General features: G+C 31.8%; 1 protein-coding gene across 2 annotated transcripts in view; it reads left to right on the top strand.

Annotated features, from left to right (window-relative positions):
* Positions 1 to 23,024, top strand: part of LOC129951391 (AF4/FMR2 family member lilli) — a 54,689-nt gene that overhangs the window by 27,020 nt on the left and 4,645 nt on the right. The window contains exons 3-10 of one of the 2 annotated variants that reach the window (XM_056063515.1): positions 14,176 to 14,251; positions 14,928 to 14,994; positions 15,069 to 15,182; positions 19,730 to 19,820; positions 19,916 to 20,086; positions 20,160 to 20,329; positions 20,398 to 20,511; positions 20,580 to 20,788. In XM_056063515.1, the coding sequence (XP_055919490.1) occupies positions 14,176 to 14,251; positions 14,928 to 14,994; positions 15,069 to 15,182; positions 19,730 to 19,820; positions 19,916 to 20,086; positions 20,160 to 20,329; positions 20,398 to 20,511; positions 20,580 to 20,788 (1,012 nt within the window). The remainder of the gene's footprint in view (positions 1 to 14,175; positions 14,252 to 14,927; positions 14,995 to 15,068; positions 15,183 to 19,729; positions 19,821 to 19,915; positions 20,087 to 20,159; positions 20,330 to 20,397; positions 20,512 to 20,579; positions 20,789 to 23,024) is intronic. The other variant, XM_056063523.1, reaches the window with a different exon arrangement.

Here is a 23,024-nt window from a genome sequence, read left to right as displayed (position 1 = left end):
TTTCACTTGTCAAATGTCAAAAATGACAGCTAACTAAAAGCGAGCAATTCTGGGTTTAAAGTGTGATAACTATTAAACACATCCTTAAAAGTAAACTAACTGTCATCGAACGTGTTATTTTCATTGTGTCATGTGCAGTTCAACTTTTGCTTTCAGTTCACAATTCGATTGTTTAGGTTCAAAAGTTGAACTCATATGTCAAATAGTGTTTTTTATTGACAAGTAGTTTTACCGTCTAACTTGGGCTATGATGACACTATCAGTTTTATTTGAAAGCAGAAAAGTTATGTGGCTAGACATTTTCTAAATAAATGTACATTTTCTTATCTGACAATTTTCTAAATAAATGTACATTTTCTATTTTGAAAAGCATTTCATTTAAATATTTAAAAAAACGAGTATTTTTGTAATGGAAATCAATGGATGTTTAATGTTTATTTTAATGCAAAAGAAATTTTAATGTAAAATAAAAAAAAATCGGCTTTTCGTCTTTGGTAACTTTATCTTAAAAATATTGAGTCTATTGTGAGGCATTGGCCTTATCATTCATGTAACTTAAAGTGTCATATCACAAACCTCGATAGCCAATTCGGATCACCTGTTCAAGAAAATAAGCAGAGCTTTGAACGGTGTAATTGAACAAAATGTTTACCGTTTATCGTACTACTTTTAATTATGGCTCAGTTTTCACTTGACAGATGTCAAAAATGACAGCTATCTTAGAAGCGAGCTATTCTACATAAAACTTGTTTTTGAAGACCATAGAAGTGGTGACATATATGTACCTACAATAACACATTACGGATGGGTTTAAGGGGTGATAACTATTGACTATTTTTTGCATTTAATCTAAAGTTTGAAAATAGATATTGATGAACAACAAATTTATGGAGATTGGTCCCCTCAAATAAAAATGTTCCCAGAAACTATTATATCTTAACATTGAAAGTTATATTTGACCTTACTGTAAATTTACCCTTGTTTACCCTATAATATATCCGAGATTTCAAATATTTGTTTCTATCTAAAGGAATTTCGTATTTTTTTCGAAATTGATTGACCCAAAGATCTTAGGAATTCTAATTTTTATATATTTACCTACGTTTAGTTAGATTTTTGTATTTATTTTGTTCTTCCAAATATAAATTCAGCAACATTCCTATTTGCCTCAGTTTGAAATAAATTTCTTTGTAAACAAAATATTTATTGTCTTCCCACTCGTTCCTATAATAATAATTATTCGTAAATTAAATTTGCAATTTTTCTTCCCTTAAACAACGCATCTGACTGTGTGTGATTTACAGAGTAAAATGAAGAGAACAATATTTAAAAATTGTTGCTCCATGTTTACATTTAATTAATTATAATATAATGTGCTGCTAAGAGAAAAATAAGTTTTTAAATTTAAAAAAAAAAAACAAAAAAAACCTACAATAAAATAAATAAATAGAATGGAAAAACGCGAAAAAAGCTCAACGATTGCGTCGAGAAAAACTTTAACACCACCGCCAGTCGAGTTAGCAGTGTCGCCATCTTCAGCATCGATTGCTACAACGACGACGGCATCATCATTATCATCTTCAACACCATCTACCGCAACAACTGCAACATCATCATCAACGCCGAGGCGCAATCGTTATATCCGAAGCTCGACAGCAAGTGTTACACAGTTATTGTCGGATAGTTGCAACAGCCTGCTGCAAAGATTTCGTCGAAATCCAAGCGAAAGACCTGAAAAAAGGCAAAATCGGTAACACAAAAAAAAAATACTTCAAACCAATTTTTGAAAAAAGTTAAATTAATTCCTTTAAAATGAAAAGAAGAAGATTAACGGTTTAATAATGGTGCATGTCAAGTTGCAGTGATTTTTTATCAAATGCTAAAAGTTATATAAAAACAAAATGAGAGTTTGACACTTTGCGCGATGACTAAATGTCAAAACTCCTTAAGTTTAAGAGTAACGAATCGTTACTTTATTTTTGTATTAACGCCCAAATAAAAGTGTCATTTAAAGGTGGTTCTAAGGACAATAAAAGATATTGATTATCCTTCTTGAACTAAGATTAATCACAAATCACAAGTTTCTCAAACATAAAACGAATCAAGAAATGAATAGAAGAAAATTTAAATGATAAAAATAGCGTTCGCCTAAGTTTAGCTAACATTTAATCGAATCGAAACGAAAAGAAAAATCCAATCAAGAAGACAAAAATGTATTTTTATCAACAGGTTTGATGCGAAAGCTTTTCAAATGAAAGCTTTGTACGAATTAATTCTTATAATTTTGTTATTTTTTTTTTGTCTAAACATTTCAATTCTGCGTACGCGCGTTGCCAAATTTTTCTAATTCTATTTTTGAATTTATAGAAAATTCATCAATTTTTGTAGTGTGTGAGTTTAATGTTTTCTTTTTTTTCAAAAGTGAGAGAAAGAAAAACTATTAAAATAATGCTTTCCTTTCGGATTCTCTCGAATCAAATTCTTTCTCTCACTCTCTCTCTCTTTCTGTATTATGTTCGAGTTCAAGGTTAGCGGTTCTAATTCTAAATACATAAAACAACGAACTACTCGTTTGTTTTTCAAAACTATATAGGTAAATAATGCGAGGTTACTTTGTTTTCTTGGTCATGTTTTGAAAACCATGGTTAAGGCACCTTTAAGTAAATAAAAACACCAAACACAGGAAGTGTTTCTTTTTTCGGTTGACTTGGCGGAAATGTTTATTTTCATGGTTTTGTGACATTTTTTTAGCTAAGGAAAAAAACAAGACATCAGGAACCGCTTTTTAAAAAATCAATTTCAAGGCATAGTTCTAGTTTTATGTCTTCAAATGTCACAACAAAATAAATCGTGTTGATCCCACTTTTACGGAAATTTCCGTCATCTATAATTATTGTTTGAAGTTCAATGCAAATGTCAAAACCAATTCTTACCATATTCTGAATGATGTCCACTTCAAGGAATTTAAAATATCAATTTTTGTGTGCCATTTCTTAATGGATATAGAATTTCCAATAAGAATATGTTTTATAATTACATTCCATTTTTAACAATTTAAGTTGACAGGTGATAGTTGTACGAATGCTGTCAGTTATAATTAAATTGTCAAAATTAATTTTAAATGGCAGATTTTATGAACAAAAGTATTTTTTCACCTTAGAACAAGAAATACGGAGACATGAAAGTAATTTTTTAACAAAATTAGTTGTTTGTGTTTTCAGTTTTTTTCAGCAGAACGGTCCTTATTTTAAATAAGTTTTTTTTTTCAATCAAAAAGTATCTAATACTTTTATAATAAAAATCAATCTTTAAAATTCTCTTGGCGTTATACAAACTTTGTAATAATTTTATAGTTTTAGTGACAATAGTTTTGACAGATGATTTTTGATCTGTATAAACTGCTCCATTTTTGGACTGTTTGTAAAAATGGCGAACTCTATAGATTTTATTCTCCAAATCAGTTTCAACAAACAACAAAATATGACATTTCATAATTTTGACTGTTTGAAATGTTCTAGTTTTCATCCTTTCTTCAAATTTACAATCGAATTTCTCATAAAAGAAGAACTGTCATCCAAGGTCCCCGCGCTGTTGTAACACTTAAATAAAAAACGCGTATTGATGTCAATGTTACAAAAAAAGATTTATTCTTCGAAGAGCACATGATATTGAAACGAGATTTTATTTCCTCACTTAGTCATTTTGACAGGTATCAAATTGAGGCTTAAATAAAAAACTCGTATTGATGTCAATGTTACAAAAAAAATGTTTTCAATGATATCTTCCTCGTATTTCCCATGACATTAAAACGTTCTTTTATTTCCTCACAGTCATTTTGACAGATGTCAAATTAATGTTTATTTTTGACAGTTTGTTAAAATGGTGAACGTTAGAGATTTTATTCTCCAAATCAGTTCCAACAAACAACAAAATATGACATTGCATAATTTTGACCTTTGAAGCGTTCTAGTTTTCATCCTTTCTTCAAATCTAAAATCAAATTTCTCATAAAAGAAGAACTATCATCCAGGGTCCCCGCGCTGTTGTAACACTTAAATAAAAAGCTCGTATTGATGTCAATGTTACAAAAAAAGATATCTTCTTCGTTGAGCTCATGATATTGAAACGTGCTTTTATTTCCTCACTCTGTCAGCTATTGCAATATTCAGGAATTCAAAACCAATGTGCACCGACATCTCCTTTCAACCCCTCTCTCCCTTTCCTAGTGCTCACACTGTGTCTACATAATAAGGGTAATATATCCCCTTGAGTGTGCGCTTATTATAAAAAAAAAAAAAATCAGTTCCAACAAACGACAAAATATGACATTTCAACCTTTGAAGCGTTCTAATTTTCATCCTTTCTTCAAATCTAAAATCTAATTTCTCATAAAAGAAGAACTGTCTCGTATTGATGTCAATGTTACAAAAAAAATGTTTTCGAAATATCTTCTTCGTATGGCACATGACATTGAAACGTGCTTTTATTTCCTCACTCTGTCATTTTGACAGTAGTCAAATTATGGTTCATTTTTTACTTTGTGATAAAATGGTGATCGTTAGAGATTTTATTCTCCAAATCAGTTCCAACAAACAACAAAATATGAAATTTCATAATTTTGACAGTTTGGAGCGTTCTTCCTTCATCCTTTCTTCAAATCTAAAATCAAATCTCTCATAAAAGAAGAACTGTCAGCCAGGGTCCCCGCTGTTTAAACACTTAAATAAAAAACTTGTATTGATGTCAATGTTACAAAAAAAAAATGTTTTCGTAGAGCACATGATATTGAAACGTGCTTTTATTTTCTCACTCTGTCATTTTGACATCTCCTCAACACAAACACATGTTTCAACAATAAATTTTTCATGTTTTTCTTCATTTCACACCGGAAGGAAGCTCCAAATAACCACATATCACTTTCGTCTCACTGCATCAATAATAATTCACTACTTCTGATATAATGTTGTGCTGCTGCTGCTGATGATGCACATCTATAGATGACATTGTCCCAGTGCTAGAGCTAAGTTGCATCAAATAAAAATACCTCAAAAATAATAAAATAGGCGCACATACAAAAAAAAACTGAACTAAATCTCTAGACTCTCAGACTTATTTATTTAATATTTCGAGTCAATTAAAATTAAAAAAAAATATATTTTAAATTTAGATCAAGAGAACCCATTCAAGTTGATCTAGCTCAATGCGAACGCACTTTATTGCACACGCAGCAGGTAAAGCAGACGAGTCTCTGAAAGCTTTAAAAATATGCCAAGACCCTACCTATTCAAAAAATTGTCCGAGATACGTCATTTTCATCTTTTAATTTTTTTTTTGCTATAAGGGGAAAATTGTCTTTAGCTATTCTTTCCGAGAAAAACCAGCCGTTAAAATTGAAGAGAGAAGAAATTTAATTTTCCAACACCCCCGAAAAAAAAATAATTTTCAAAACCGATAATTTACATTTTTCTTCTACTTTTACCCCCACTGACGTCGCGACGTCTACAACTTGCCCTCACTAGATATTAACCTGTGGGAAATTTTTTTCGTGTTGAGATTCGATTTACCCAGTCTCATCAGTGAAACCGTGAAAACCACTCGTTTTTGACGTGAAGCTCCACATTTTCAACGTTCAATCTTCTTCTTTTCGTAACAAAAAAATATACATATATTTCAAAAATAAGTAAAATTTCTGCTTTGAAATTCACTGTAAAATAAAAAAAACTAAACGGACGTTTCTTTTCTGTGTTTAAAAAAAATAATAGCTTCGAGCTAAGTCCATCGGAATCCGCTCCAGATATCAATTCAAAAAACGATTCCATGAGTGATCGCAGTCGGAATCGTTACAACACATCAACGTCCGGCTATGGAAGTGGTACCGGAATCTCATCCGCTCTAGATAGGTTACGTTCGAATCTAAGTCCAGTTAGTTCGTATTATAAACCGTTAATGCGTACATTCGGTCGACGTGATGACGAATCAACAACAGTTTCAACCACAAAAGTTAGTTAAAAGACTTAAAATAAAAATTTCAAAAATGATGGGAGGAAAGTTTTGCAAAACAAATACTGTCATAAGTTTTCGAAATACGATTTGCGTTGACATTTCTGAGTCAGAAATCTGGAATAAATCATCTTTGTGTATGTTGTGTATGTGGAAGCGCGGAGGCGTATAGTGTACCTGTGCTGCCAATAGCTTTCTTTTTTTTTCTTCTTTCAAAAATTCAATTGACGTGAAATATTTTTCGTTTTCGAAAAATAACAAAAATTATAAGTTGATTCACAAAATGTGGGAAATTAATTTGCTTATATTTTATTTGTTTATTTTCATTAAAATGAGAAAAAAAGCTCTTTCCAAAATGTGAGATTTATAGGCATTTGCTTATTTCGAATGCTTTAAAATTGAATTTTAAGTTTATTTTGCTTTACGAATTTAAACAATGCCAAAGAAACTTAATTAGAAAAATATAATATTGCGCTCTCACAAAGTCATATACACAAACACAGAGAATGAACAGGAAGGTCGTATAGAATCTATTTGCGGGCCATTTTGTTTTATAGAGACTTTTAATTTAATTGTTTATGATTTGATTTTTGTTTTCTATTAAAAATAAATATAAATTTGTTATTCCTTCTTATATTTAAAAATAATTCAAAACAGGTCGTTAATATTGAAACTATGCTTTTGTTTCGAGGTCAACGGGTTTTCACTTTTCTATAAGTTGCCAATTTTCTCATGTCTAATTTTTGATAGGACAAAAATAACCTCATGTGTACTTTTTCCTTCGAAAATGACAGATGTCACTTTGACGTTTGTATGTGTTGACATCTTTCGAGCAAAACTTTCTTCCTAAATTTATGACTTTCAAGAAAATCAGTACTCAATAATTATTCTAATCTTAGAAAAAAGACAATGGCGATAGAAATAAAACGCCAATAGCCGATGGTAAGTCAGTTTCGACAATATCCCGCCTCGAATCGAAATACTCGGATGTTTTGGATCGTTTTGCCAGGAGAAAACGTCACAATGACAAAGATCGTGACAAAACACTCGAACCAGATGGCCCAGGAAATCCATTGGCACGTTCCTCGACATCAGTTCAAATACCAAGTACGTCAGGAGCTGGTCTTGGCAGCTCGTATTCATTTAGTACTGCCGATAGAAAAGAACGAACGCCATATCGATTAGCGGGACGGAATAAAACAACCAAATATTTGGTTGATTCGGCTGATAGTGGATATTTGACAAGCAGCAATGGTAGATCTCGACCAGAATTGACCACGCTGAATGACAGTCCACGTTATGGTCGGGGACTGAATAGCTACGAGTATGATCCCCTTCTTGCGGGAAGCAGATACAAAGACTCGGCCTATGATCCTACGAATAGATATGCCTCGAGTTTTAAGCCTCGCAGTGGATTGGACTATAGCCACTACTACGACGGTTCTCGGGGATCGGACAAGGAGAACCAGTACAAGTCGCGTTATGATCCCGACGAACTGTACGCCGATCTGAATAACCACTACGAACCTGAAGGCGGTTCGAGAAGACGGCAGAAATCGTATCGCCGCAATAACACTACCGGTGATTCGGTAGCCTTGCGATACCATATTCCAGACTATGAGCGTGAACCGTATGCGGCAGCCGCAGCCACTGCTTCAGCCAGCAGTCGGTTCACCGGGCGAAATAACCGCAGTTCGTATGGAGTGCAACGGTCAAAAACCCAAGGCAATATTTCCGACTTCGATATGCGGGAATACGAAGAAGGTGAAGACCGATCATCGGAAGACAATGCTGCAATTTTGGCAGCTCTCAAAGAAGACAACAATGATGCAGAAGCGAGGGCTTTTTCCGATCGCATCGCCAAGAGAAAACAAATCAAGAAAATGATCATGAAATACGCCCAGGATGATGCCTACGACGAACAGGGACACGAAAAACATGACACCAAGACAACAGTCACCGATGGTAGCAAGGATGAGGACAACCAACGATCTCATGTAACTAGCCCCAGTCGTGGAAGTTCGCCCAAATCTACTAAATCCACAAAAATCAATCACGATACAATAAACGACAGAAACAACAACAACACAACCTCCTCCTCTTCCTCCAACACCGCCACAACATCAAAAATTACAGCCCCCACCATCACAGCCTCTGGCTCAAGTCGAAAACTTAAATCCCCTCCTGCGTCGATATTGCGTAATGATCGTGATCGTTATGCCACGCGTGATCAAAATCTGCACTTCAATCCCAGAGATTATGCTGTTAGTAGTCGACAGTTTTATAATCCCATGGTTTTGCCAACAGCAGGATCTGCCGCTAGTAGTGGTAGTCACCTTAGCAAATACCCTGCCTCCTACAAGTCCTATTTGTTTGACAGCAATCACAATCGATTGTTGAACAGCAGGAAGCCAAATATTGGAGCAACAGCATCCAATTCCTCGGCAGCAGCATCTGCCATGTACTCGTTAGCCAAGTCTTCGTCTTCATCGGCTTTGTATGGGCACAAGTCACGCATTCCAAAAACACTTTACTCCTTTGTAAGGATTTTTTAATTCTACTTTTAAAGTTTTTAAAATTAGTTTAAGGTTTTCTTTTGCTGCTTAAGCTTGTGCAAGCCAAACAAAAAAAATCGAGCTTAATAATTAATAACAATTAAACTCTTATATATCGCCAAACCAAAAAAACACACATTTGACAAATTTTATTTATTGATTTGTGTTTTTGTTTATTTTTGTTTTTGTGTTGATTTGTTTAATTAATAAAATTTCCAGATGGAATCTCAACCGACTAAGTGAGACTAACTTTGTGCCTGCAATTTGTGCTTGCCTAAAATGTTGTGTACTTAAATAAATATTTTGGAGTGTCTCTACTAATCACAGTTTTATACTATAGGTAAAATCTTGAACTTTGCTTATTTTTTTAAACTTTTGTTTTTTTTTTTGTGAAACAGAAACAAATATTATGGAATTAATAAAGTGTAAGGATTTTTAAGTTTTATACTTTTTTAGGTACTTTAGTGTAAAATATTAAGAATTAAAGAAAAAAAAGGATAACATATACAAATTTTTTAAATAACTAGTTATTAAACAAAATAAGCAGGCTCGGTAGAAAGTATACTTTTGTTTATACTTTGAAGTTATTAATTGGATAGAAACATAAAGGTTAACAACTTATTTTTTGCGCAAACAAAACAAGGTTCAAATAAAATATTACAATAATTTTTAATTAAAAGAAGTTAAATATTCTATTATGATTTAAAAAGATATCAAACGTTCCACATTAATTAAAAGTCCACTGAAAGAGCTCACTTATAACAAAGAAAACACTCTTATTGGTAATAATACAAATTAAACAAACAGAACTGGACCGAAATGGCAACCTTGTGGTATGCGAGAGAAAACGTCAAACAATTACACGTTCATTAAAGTTTCTATTCCCTTAATTCTTTATTAATCTTGATTCTTGATTAATTTGCCAAAGTTGCATCACAAAAGTTCTTAAAGGAAATTCTTAAACCTTTGTATGAAATGTGTCAACAAATTTACGGAATTATTCTCGTCAACTTTGTGAATAAATTAATGAAGCGAGCTAACACTAGTTGACAAGCTTTTCTTACTTTGAATAAAATTGCACTTTTCCAATGGTGGCTCTCATTCAAATCCGATTTCAAAATTAATGTATCACGTCAGGTTTTTGAGACACTACTTTTTAAAATACGCGAAAAAAAAACTTTATTAGGCTTTTTGAAGCTGCCTAATTTATTTAAGAAGAAGGTTTTTTTTCAAAAACATCCAAATCTTCCATTTCTTCAATATTTAGTTGAATTCTTTATATTATTTAATATAATTTTCGAAAAACATGATTTGTTGTTAAATTTCACCTGTCCTACAAAAATCTGAAAAAAACACTAAGCCATTGCTAAAACGGTTTTCAACAGAAACATTAAAACCGTTTGAAAGTAACCTTTGCTTTTGTTCTCTAAACAATTCTACTATATCAAGTTTTCGAAATATATTAAAAAATATAAAAATCATGTTGAAAATATGTATTTTTAAAACCTGAGCAAATTGTTAAAACTAAAGTTTTAATTTGAAATCAGCACTAAAGGACCTTGTACATAAGAGCGAACAACGAATGAACGTGATTTTAAACATTTCAAAAAGTCAATTTCATACAAAAACTCATTTAAATTATAAGAAACCAATTGACAATTATGTAAGGATAATAAAATTTGCATTTTGTTCACTATAATAAGACAATTTTGTAAAAAGAATTTGGTAGTAACGAATTGCAGTGTGTTTGCTACGAACTGTCAAACTCTATTCGCGTTCCACATACAATCCACACTGCAACGAATAAATTGTTCGCGCTCAACTTAACCTCATAATTATACCCCACTTGTTTTGTTTGTTGAAAAGGGTAATTATAAATTGACAATTCGTCGCTGTATGCGAATAGAAATAAAACTCATGTGAAAGAAAAGTCAAAATATGCGAACATCCACAGTGCGCAGTTCGTAGCTCATGTGCGAGATAAATAAAGCATTATTCACATGAGCACGATCAAGGAATGAACTAATATTCATCGATTTTGACATTTCTTTCACATAAGAGTTTTTAATTCGTCGCGAATGAAGTTTGACTTTGACCACCGAAACCGAAACAAGAATGATTTTTTTTAGGTTAAATACACTCGATTATTTTATTAGTTACGAGTGTGGATAATGTGGAATGCGAATAAAGTTTGACAGTTCGCATCAACCATAATCAACTATAAAACGATGGCAGTATAGTTTCTATTTGATTTATGATGGATACTTTTACTTTTCAATATCATATATTAATAAATTTAATAAAACAAAATGTAGTTGATACGAACTGTCAAACTTTATTCGCGTTCCACATTATCCACACTCGCAACGAATAAAATAATCGCGCGTACTTAACCTAAAAAAATCATTCTTGTTTTGCTATCAGTGGTGAATAGTGTTTGGCTCTGGCTCCTTGTCAAACTTCATTCGAGACGAATTGAAAACTCTCAAGTGAAAGAAATATTAAAATCGACGAATATTCGTTCATTCGTTGGTCGTGCTCATGTGAATAGTCGAGGAGCTCGAAATTAATAAGTTTTTACGATTGATTTGTATGTAATATTTTATTTCGGAAAAAATAACATATTTAGTTCATTTAAGTTCACAAGAAACTTACCGCAGTTTGCACTCCTCGACTTACTCTTGAAAGTTCAGTTTCATAATGAAATTTAAATTAGGGATAGCCGGAGAAACAAAAAATAAAAAATAAAATGGCGACATTTCCAATGTGAAGAGTGCAAACTGCGGTATCAAATTGAGACAGCTATATTGCTGCATTTAGGCCTGTTTATTTTATGGATAAAGTTAAGGGCGTTCTTCCACAACTCCGTATTTAAACGTATTTTTAAAAAACTATGAAACTATTTAATTGAAAGTTTGCTTAAAACTTCATATAGAGTCAAGTAAAGACTCATAACTAATAAGAATTTCAAGAAGCTAATTTATATACTAAAATGATTTAAATTGTATCTAGAAGTGAAAGATTTATACTTTGCAAAATCATCATACGATTTCTTATTAAAAAGATATTTTGAGTTTTAACATAGCCTTAAAAATACTAATTGTTTTTAGCATTTTTAAAAGGCCGTATTTCAAAAAACCTGATGTGATAAAAAAAATGTAATGGCAAGATTCTAATTTAGGACGTCTTAGTGCCTCAAATAAGTATTGTCTTGCTTCTTGGGCAGAAAATAAATGTTATTTTGACGACTAGTTTATTGAAGCTTTGAGAGAGAATGTATTCCATTAGTAACATTCTTACCAAAAAGTTAATTTAATTGAATAACTCGAGAAGACAGGAGGTTATTTGGCTATGTTAAACAACCTAATTTTCTTGTTAACGGATTTTTGAGCCATCTCGCTTGTTATTTTGAGAAGCTCAAGGTTCAAAATTATTTGAAAAATGTAGAAATTCATTTTTGACAGCCAAAGGCGGACTGATTTTTACTCATTTTGAACTCTTAGATTTATTGATTTATTTTTATTAAATGACAAGCTAAGTGCAACGCAATACAAAAATTGGAATGGAGTAAGTTTTGTAGATAACAAAAAAAAAAAAAGATGCCTCTCAAAACTTCAATTGTTTACTTACGTCAGAAGAACTAAAAACCCCGCTTTGATAATTTAATATCAAGCTTTTTTCAAAAATTGACACTTAAGAAAAGCAACTTCTAATGTTTTAATCCACATTCACCATTTGAAAACCGTTTAATAAATTGGGTTTTTAAATAGAGCTTTTTAATAGAGCTTTACACACTTTATCCAAAGAATCTAAATGTCAAAGATTTCGGTGCCGAATTGTGATCACTTTTTCCATAAATAACACGGGTGGTTAACATTTCCTGAAAAATTGATATTGTTTCACAAAATTCATTGTAAATTTTAACATGTAGTAAGTTATGCTTGTGAAATGTCAAAAGGTGACAGGTGGCTATTCAAAATGGGCAGGTTCAGACAACAGAAGGGACTACATTTGCATTCTTTGAACGTACATTTTGGCCAAAGCAAAAACTTACTTTTTCATGTGTCATAAACTTCAAACTCGGAACTTTACTTCACTTACAACAATAAAAATCTCCTTACAATTCCATCTAAATCCGTATTTTGTATTTTACAAAAAAAATGGAATGATTCCTTTTCCAATTTGACATTTATCCCTTTTAACATTCAACATGAAATAGAATAATACAAAAAATAAATAAACCACAAAGTAATAAAGTTCAGCTATTAGTTGAATGACAAAATTTTAAATTATGATTCGCTGTCATTATGACACAAGTGGAATTGATTTGATGGTTAGGGAGTTTTTTCTCGACTAACTATCCAATAAAATTGTTTTAATTGGAAAGCAATTTTTTGACACCTGGCCAATCAGAAATTTGCCTTACTTTCAAGACCCTTATGTTGTCTGAACCTGCCTAATGACACCCTTCAAAAATTATAAATATCATATGTGGGAATTAATGTGGAACTTATTTCTTTTTAATTTCACTAAATTTGTTTCAGTAGGTAATTTAACAGCAAAGAATAATTAAATTTAAGAGAACTGAAGTAGGAAAGTGATATTTTTTAAAAAAGCTTATTTTACAAAATGCAATCCATTAGGTTATCAAAGTTTAGCAAAGTTGTTTTTCGCCATATTCTCCTTTTTTAACCTTTTTTAACTCTCTTCTATTTTGTGTTTAAGTTGTATTTCCAAATGTAGCGTCTCTAAACCCTTTAGTAATGTAACTTCCATATTTTTTTTAAATTATTTTTAATTTTTATAATTTAAAGCAGAATAGTTTCTGTTCTATTTGTTACTGTTTCAAGTTCAAATCTCCAATTTTTTAATTTTTACTTATTCCAAACAATTTATTTTATATCAAGTGAAACACAAAATTCCTGATTTAAAGAAAAAAATTAATAATTTGCATAATTTGTTTGTGTTGATTTTGCAAAAAAAAAAAGAGAAAATTAAGAACTAAACTAAATAATAATAGATTTATCTTCAATAAATTAATACATTAATATATTTTTTCTGTTTTATAAAAAAAAAAAAAAACAATATTTATATATAATTTTTTTGTTTTAATTAATTTTGTTATGAAACAAAACAAAAAAAAAACTTTGTCCGAACTAATTTTCTTACCGAAAAACGATCCGTATTTTTCTCGTGTTTTTTTCTGATTATGATGATGATGATGGTTAATCATGGTGTGAACAACATTGATTGATGAATTGTGAAATTAAATCAACAACAACAACTTCAACTCTGTGCAACAACAACTTGGGTAACTACTGAAAAATGGTTTTGGTTGATGGTTAATGTGCCAATTGCTGCGTTGTCGCCTCGCCTCGCCTCCATTCGACTCTCTCACCATTCTGATGATGTGTGCTACTTCTTCTCTCTGTGTCTGTTCTGGAATCCCGATGATGCTTTCTTGAACCTTTCTTAACCCCCCTACACTCACGATGACTGATGACTCTCTGATGGATGGATGGATGAATGATAATATCAATGATGACTATGATGATGATGACTTTAACGACGATGATGATGATGAAACCTCCAAACCCCCAACTATGTGTACTGAATACAGCAAGCAAAGCCAGTTATTCAAGATGACGCTGATGGCCACTTGATATATCACACCGGCGACATTCTTCATAACAGATGTTCGTGACAATTTTTTTTACAAAAAAAAACAAACCAAAACCAAAAAATTAAAATAGAAAAAAACATTTCCATTTATAATTTTCTTTAATTTTTTTTCTGTTTTAAATTTTTAATTTTTATTTCGAGCTATCTATTGATTTTTTGTTTCTTCCTTCAAATCTTGTTATTAATTAAAAAGTATTTCAAATGCAACAAAAACGCGTAGTTTAATGTATTTTTATCAAATTTATAAAACAAATTTCATAAAAATATATTTACGACATAAATTCTTTTCCGAGAAAATTCGAAGAGTAAATTTAAATTTAAAGTCGATATTACATATTTTTTCCCGCGAAATAAAATCATAAGGAATTTCTTTATAATTTTTGTTTTAATTTTTCGACGAAGAAATCAAATAATTGAATAATTTTTTGTTTTAATATTTAAAAATCAATTATAATGGTAACACACGGTTGATCGAACGAACGTACGAAAACAAAACGGTATAAATTTCACTCATTGATTTTTTTGTTCACAAAAAAGTATTTAAAAAAAAAAAACTTTAGTAAAAAATTGTATCAATAAAATTTTAAAGAAACATCAATTATATATTTAAAAAATAAATATTTAATAAAATAAAAATCTAGGAGATTGAAAGTTCTGTGAAAGTTTCAATGGTTATTTTAAATTTTACAGATAAAATCATGGCTACACTGGGCGAAGGCACATTTGGACGTGTCGTTAAGGTCAAAGACATGGAAAGGTTAGTTTATTTTAAATTAGATTTTTCAATGATTTATTACATTTTGATACAAATTTGTTTTTTTATTTCTTTAGGGATCACTGCATGGCCTTGAAGATTATAAAGAATGTTGAGAAATATCGTGAAGCTGCTAAATTAGAAATTAATGCACTGGAAAAAATTGCTCAAAAGGATCCCAATTGTGATCAGTAAGTATTTTTGTTAAATGTTACAAAATGTAGACCTCAAGTCATCTTTTTTTGTGTTTATACTTAGAATACAAAGTTATCTTCAACTAGCTTCAGTACTTTAGATTATTTTCTTGTTGTCGAAGTAAAGCATCCTTTTTTTTATCTTCAAGAACTCAAAAGGTTAACCTGGGAAAATAAAGATCCTTATATGTTTATTTACCTTTTAAATGTTTCTGCTGCTTTTCTATCAACAACAATTCACACTACTTTACGTTACAAATCAAAATATGCATCTACCGGCCATAATGAAATCTAACCCTTATTCAAATCAGGATCCATAATTGTATTGCATATTAAAAAATAATTCAAACCCCAATACGTAACCCATAAGAAAAAATAAACCTATTATTATTGAAAACGAATTAATCAGGCCTATCACGAATTCCGAAAAACCTGCTCACGAAATTATTTGGTAATAACTTTTTTTCGGTATTCGTAAAAGTTTCCGATTGCCATGGAATTCGTGATAGGGCTGAATTCTTCTTACGAATTACCATTCCTTGATTTTTGAAAGAAAACTTTTAAAATAATTTGTTAGTGCATAGATTTTATCCTAGGAAGGTTCTAGTATACTAACCTCCTCTGGAATGACTAATACAGCTTAGAGATTATTGTAGTGTTTTGGTCCTCTAAATTTGTTTCTTCATGCCGGTTTTCAACCACAGCCATATCTACAATTGTCAGTTAGCCAAAACTGGGCAATGTAAATTCATGAAACTATTTTTTATTGTTTTATAAAATGTGTGATGATTTTCCAAATTTATATTTCAATCTTCAGTTTCCAAAACAAGGCTATCTGATCAAGTTTGTTTTTAATATATTAATGAAACAACGTTAAAAATGGATACTTTTTTACTTCAAAATGAAGTTCAGTCCCTCGAAATCATAATATTCAAGTTTTTTTTTCAAAACTAGTAAGTATTTCAAAAAGTTAAGTGATATACTAAAAGAACCGTATAGCCTTAAAATATCTTGTTTTGGATTTTTAAAGAAGTATATTTTAAAAACTTAACCTGATAGAAAATAAAAAAGTCCTTTGTAAAAGTATTATTTGATTTTTATATCAGATAAGAAGAAACTAGAAAAACGAATTTGCGTATTTTTAATGAAAAAACCATTAAGTCTGTCTGTTGATGACTTGTGAATTTAATAAATGTATTGTATTCAAAAGTTCATAAGCTATTTGGTAGATTGAAAATTGTTAATCTAGTTGTATTATTTAACTATTAACGAAGGTAGTTTTCAAGCTTTTGAAAACTATAAAATGTTAGCGATGGCTTACACATTTTCCCCTTAATCATTTTTCTAATTAGAATTTACAGATTAGCTTATAAATTAAATTTTTATTTGAATCACAAGTCACAAACTTAAGCTTAACTTATTTTTTTTATTCATAAGTCACTGAGGCCTGTTAGCTGATTCGACTCAACACTATTTAAGTTCTACATAAGTTATTAACTCCTGCTTAGTGGTTCGCACAGAACTCAAAGTTTGACATAAATGAACCTAAGTGAAACTTATTTTATGGGAAAGAAATAGTGGAAATTATGTTTTGTGATTAATTGTTGTGCCAAAAAACTAGTTCTCTGTTCCAACTTAAATAATTGGCCGATTTGCTGGAAGATGATGTGGAGGTTGTTGAATTGATTGAAGTTGGGTTTCCCTGCAGGTTAACGATAGGAATGAGTTTTTTTTTTTAATTTTGATGAATTGGCCTTCTTCAAAAGATTTCGTTTGCTTAAAAAGATGACTATCCATGTATTAGAACAAATCGAGAAGGATCTAGAACGGCCTTATAACAGGTCTGATACATGACTTTTATAACAAATCGTTGAACAAAATTGTCCGTCTTCTAGAAATAATTCAGTTGCACCTATAAACCAGCTATTGGTAGCTCTACGATTATTTGCGACAGGCAATCATCTTTTAAGTATTGCTGATTTTGGAGGGATTCATGTTTCAATTGTTTTAATAGTTGCAACAGGAATTGCAAAGCTGTATAGGAAATATATTAAAATTCCATCTACATCATCATCAGCTACCTTGCTAATTTCTTTTTATATCATTGGTAAAATTTGTTGAGTGCTTTAACGGTTCTGTAGCATGCTGAATCCGAATGGGAATTAAAATTCGATGTTATTCTCTTCCAAGTTGTTTCCTTTTCCTTCCACGTAACTCCATCTGCTTTTTTGTTTTCAATGATTTTTTTTCTTGATAAGCACATTTATAAAGTGTTCGCTCTTCTTTTAGAGAAAAATTGGGATTTCTTATCAGCCATTATTAATTAATTTTAAACAAACGCAAAACGTTAAACAATCTTTTCATAAATGTACCGTTTATAAAATATCACACATACTTTTACACCATTTGCATTTTTTTGACACTTTACATATAAACCAAGTTAGCTACGTTTCATTTTATGTGCTACTTAGTAAGGTGAACAATACAAATGTAATAATAATATCGACAAATCCACTTAACCAATTTCACCCTAGGGATCAATTGTCACTATTGGTTAGAACCCTTAATGGGCATAACTCAATATGTATACACGGAGATTTGAAGGATAAAGAGAAAGGGGACACTTTTTACTTTATCAGCAAGCTTAAAATATAATAGCAACCCTAGGAAAGCACTGTCCCGAAGCAACTTCACGACGTTGCCAAGAGGGTCCTAAAATCCTCCCAAAAATCAGAATGGTTGATGGAGGTGCAACCATCCTCTTTCAACTTTCTACCTAACAAAATCTGATCATATTCTGAAGAACCCAACTCAATATTATCATAAAAATGCTTTTGGAATTTATACTTCATTAACTTTACTAAAGGGTTGGTTGAATTCCAACGTCTATCTTGTCGGAAAAATGTACGATTCAGTCTCCGCTTTAACTGTGGTACCAAAAACGACCGTAGCATCTCGACATAGCGCTCTGTATTCACGGTTTCGGTGAAAAAGTAGGGGCTAACTATCCCCCAATCTGCAACTCCGCACCAGACGGTTACGCGTTCGGAATGTATCGACAGTTCTGTTTATTAATTAATGCACCTCATCGCTAATCATAAGGAACTCACGTGGAATTCCTTTGCTGGCTTACCTTGCTGACATTTGCCTAGCAAACTGTAACCTCGTCGCATAATCGGTCGGTAAGAGTTCTTGTGTGATAAGAATCTTGTATGGATGAAAGTGCATTGCTTTCAACATCCTATTGAAAGATCGGCGAGAAATTTTCTACGCTTGAAAATGTTTTACGGCCGAACGGAGAGGACTTTTCTGTAAAGCACTCCTAACTCGATCAGCGTTTCCTGGTGTACCCACCGTTATCAGCCCGGGCCGTTTCCCGAATGTTTTGAACCCATAGCTTAACCGTATTCCGCGATGCGACCGGATCAAAAGGATTTAATTCGTATTTTTTACGAAATTCACGAATAACAGCAATGTAAGAATTTGTAATGAAAAATCGCTCGCAAACGAACGCACGATGCGGACTTCTCCATGTTGACACTATTCTCGCAACCACGAATATCTCGCATCTCGGTAGGGCGGAGCCAGGGGTCCTTAAAATGTGTCAGATTTGTATGCCCAACCCTGTATTTGGGATCCGTTTCCGTAATTGATTTTTTCAAAAACTTGGCCTTTTATGTTTTGCGATTTTTTAGTTACTTGTAGTGAATTCAGAAATTTAAATGCGTCGCTGAAACGTGTGTCGTTTTATTTTTAATAATGGTGCAGTTTTTATTTGGCCAATGGCTAAAGATGACACCTGCACAAATAGGGGGCTTTTTAAAATGAATTCCATTATTGATAAACCCTTAAAACCACCAGTATGTCATTAAAACTCTCTGTTAAGTATACTGGTACTCCAATGAATAAGTTTGTACTTTTTGCAATTATTTAAAACAATTTAAATGTGTCCGCTTCTGAACCTTGGCTTCTTAAAATCTGTTCTAAGAAATCTTCTTGCAAGACCAAATTATTGCAAAAATACATTATAAATGATTTATTTCATATAGCTACATACAAAGCACGCAATTAATCCAACCTAATGACAAAAATTAATAAGTTGCCATCGCATTTCAGCAAATTAAATAAACTAATAACTCATAATTTGAAAACAATAAAGAACAAAACCACTGTCATTTGATTAAGCATTTCGATTTACATAAATAAATCAATTACACAAAAATAAGAAAGCCGTTTATTCCTTTTAGAATTTATTTAATGCAATGCAACTAATAACAATCGGATCGCAATGTTAAAAGTCATTGTATTCAAAAAAATAAATAAAATGTTATAAAGGAAACTGTTCTCATGATAAATTTAATTTGTCTAAATAAAGATTCCAAAGTCAAGTGACAAATAATAATTGCTTTTAAATGGTTTAAAGATTATTAACCCCAATTTTTGAAGTTCTGTGGTTATATATGAAAATATAAATTATTGTTATTATAAAATACAAATATATATTTATTATTTAACTAATAAAATCTTTTTTGTTTTTATTACAGTTTGTGCGTAAGAATGATTGATTGGTTTGATTATCACGGACACATGTGCATTGCATTTGAAATGCTCGGTTTGAGTGTTTTCGATTTCTTGGTAAGTACTCGTACTAAAATGAATTATTTATTTATTTATTAATAAAATGTCTTTTCATACGTAATAATTTATTTTATTTTACATAAATTAAACAGAGAGAGAACAACTATGAACCATATCCGCTGGAACAAGTGAGGCACATGGCATACCAACTTTGCTACTCAGTTAAATTCTTACATGACAACAGACTAACGCACACGGATCTCAAGCCTGAGAATATTTTATTCGTTGACTCTGAATACACAACACACTATAATCATAAGATTGTAAGTTTCAATTCGTCCTTTATTATGTTTTTATTTCCTTATCAATTTATCTAATTTAATTATTTTCTTATAGAATCGCGAAGTTCGTCGCGTTAAAAGTACAGATGTTCGTTTAATTGATTTTGGAAGTGCTACTTTTGATCATGAACATCACAGCACAATTGTTTCGACGCGTCACTATCGAGCTCCAGAAGTAATCCTCGAATTAGGATGGTCGCAACCGTGCGATGTTTGGTCAATTGGGTAAGAATTCAGCATTAAACATTGTTTTCCATTCAAAAAATTAACATATTTATCATATTTTTGAACAGTTGTATACTATTTGAGTTGTATTTGGGCATTACACTCTTTCAAACGCACGATAATCGTGAACATCTTGCCATGATGGAACGAATTTTAGGACAGATACCATATCGTATGGCACGGTAATAAAATTGAGACATGTTTACATTCTCTATGATCAGTTATTGACACAAACAAAATTAATTTGTAGTAATCATGTTCTTTTCAGTAAAACCAAAACAAAATACTTTTATCATGGTAAGTTGGACTGGGATGAGAAATCATCAGCTGGACGGTATGTCCGCGATCATTGTAAGCCACTGTTTAGGTACCTGATGTCCGAGAGTGAAGATCATTGTGAGCTATTTGACTTAATTAAGAAGATGTTAGAGTATGAGCCAAGTCAACGTATTACGTTAGGTGAGTGCGTTTTGTTATTATTTTTTCGTTTTGTTTTGTTTACTCTTGTCACCTTTTTTCTAACAAGATGTCGTATTTTTGTAAAGTGTCGTATATTTTCTTGAGACAAGACACATCCGTAGCTGCTTATAATGCAATAAGTATTTATTAATGTGTTTTTTAATTTGTTAGTCCCTTGAAGAGTTTGTAATTGTTGTCGACGTTCGTCTGGCTTCGAGTTGTCTAATAAAAACAATGTTGGTTTATTTTGTGTAAATTTCTTATAAATGTAATGTTTTCCGTTTATTAAGAAATGAACGAGACAAATCACAGATTATTGGCGCCTATTTCGCAACTTACATTTTTCACATATCTAAATATTATAATAACAGAAAATAAGTATTATCGATTTTTTACCGTTACTGCTTTTTAAAAATATGGCTGTTCATAAAAATAGCAGTGCATGACAAAGTACTCGATCTATTACGTAAGAAGTAAGAAAAATTGTTATAAGTTTAATGAAGGTATACATATAATGTTAGCTTACAATTAGTTCTTTGTTGCATAACCATCGTTTTTTATGACGCTTCGCATCTACGTGGCATCGAGTCCACTGAAACCTGACACCTCTCGACTTGTATTGCGTTCCACGAATCACGCACTGCTTCCCACAATTCTTTCGAATTCTTGGGTTTTGTTTTATGAACTGCGTTCTTAACATTCCCTCACAAATTTGCGATGGGGTTAAGGTCAGGGTATTGAGCGGGCCACTCCATAACGGATAACTTCTTCTGCGCAAACCATGATTTTGCCTTTTTTGGCGTATGCTTTGGGTCATAGTTTTGTTGTTATACCCAAACCAACGGCATTTCCTTTTCAGCATAGGGTAACATAACCTTCACGAGAATTTCCACATACTCAGTTGCATCCCTTATACCCCCATGGGATAAATAGGCCCGACCACGTAATATGAAAAGCAAGCCCATATCATAATTTTTCCTCCACCATGCTTCACTGCTTTTATAGTGTAGCGTGGATCGTATACTGCATTTTAGGGACTTCTCACATATTCTCGACGACCCTTGGACCTTAAAAGGAGGACTTTGCTTTTATCGCTCTACAGAACATTCCTCCATTTCTCTTGTGCCCAATCTCTATGCGCTTCAACAAACTTTATTCTCTTTGCAACATGCCTTTTCGTCAAAAATGGCACCTAGCGTGGACTTCAGGCTTGTAACTTCGCTTATAAAAGACGTCTTCATATTGTGACACCGCTAACAGACAGTTGAAGCCCATTTCTTATTTTCCCAGAGCCTATGGAAGGGTTCTGTTTTGCGAACTGAACAATTTTTCTGACAGTTCTTTCAGTAGCCATTTTTGCGGAGCAGCCTAAGATGTTTTCAATATTTTGGTAGGTTTTTCCCTCCAAAAGCAGTTTTCGAATAAGTTTTCGAATTTCTTCGGTGCAGTGTTATTTTTATAAACACTATATCCAGAGATTTTGAAACAATGGGTGTTCACCGAAAAACTTCAAGATAAAGAGATTAATATGAAAACCAAAGATCGTTAAATGCAAGTAATGTATTAATTTTTTTGAAAGAATTTCCGTTATTTAAATAATTGACAATCTACTAAAAAGTGCCCATCACTGTTATTTTTATGAACCCAACTGTATATGTAGGGTTTTTCAATAGGATTTTGTATTTTGATATAAAAAAAACGAGAATTTTAAAAAATAGAATTTTACTTCGTTCAAATATGCCCTTCATAAAATTTTTCATGAAGGTGTTAAGGGGTCGTCTACCTTGGCGCTCAAATTTTGGGCCTATTATTCAAGTATGGATTGCAAAAAAACTACTCATGATATTTGAACATTTTTTTTACTTGGTTGGTCAATTCTTGAACTTCATTAAAAAACAAAAAAGGATGATTTTTCTAATTAAATTAGCCCTTAACGTCGTTGAATGCACAACTGCCGGTGCGATGGAGCAGAACGGTTGGCACCATATCCCAGCTTCAGAACCTTGAAACAACAAAAAAAAAAATGTTTTACTTAATTTTCAGAACGTTGATTACAGTCCCTCGCCATATTATTAGACGCACTGCAGAATTCTTGTAATTATTAGATTATACGCAATATTTCAATATTTTTAACTTTCAAGAATGGATGTTTGGTTACATTTTTATGCAAGATGGAGCTCCATGCCACACAGCTCGTTTTATAAACACTTATTTGAGGGAAGAAAAGTTACAAAAA

The sequence above is a fragment of the Eupeodes corollae genome, chromosome 1 (genome assembly GCF_945859685.1).
Source record: "Eupeodes corollae chromosome 1, idEupCoro1.1, whole genome shotgun sequence".
Taxonomy (NCBI): Eukaryota; Metazoa; Arthropoda; class Insecta; order Diptera; family Syrphidae; genus Eupeodes; species Eupeodes corollae.
The sequence above is the reverse complement of the archived record's forward strand: the minus strand, read 5'-3'. Positions and strand labels throughout refer to the sequence as shown.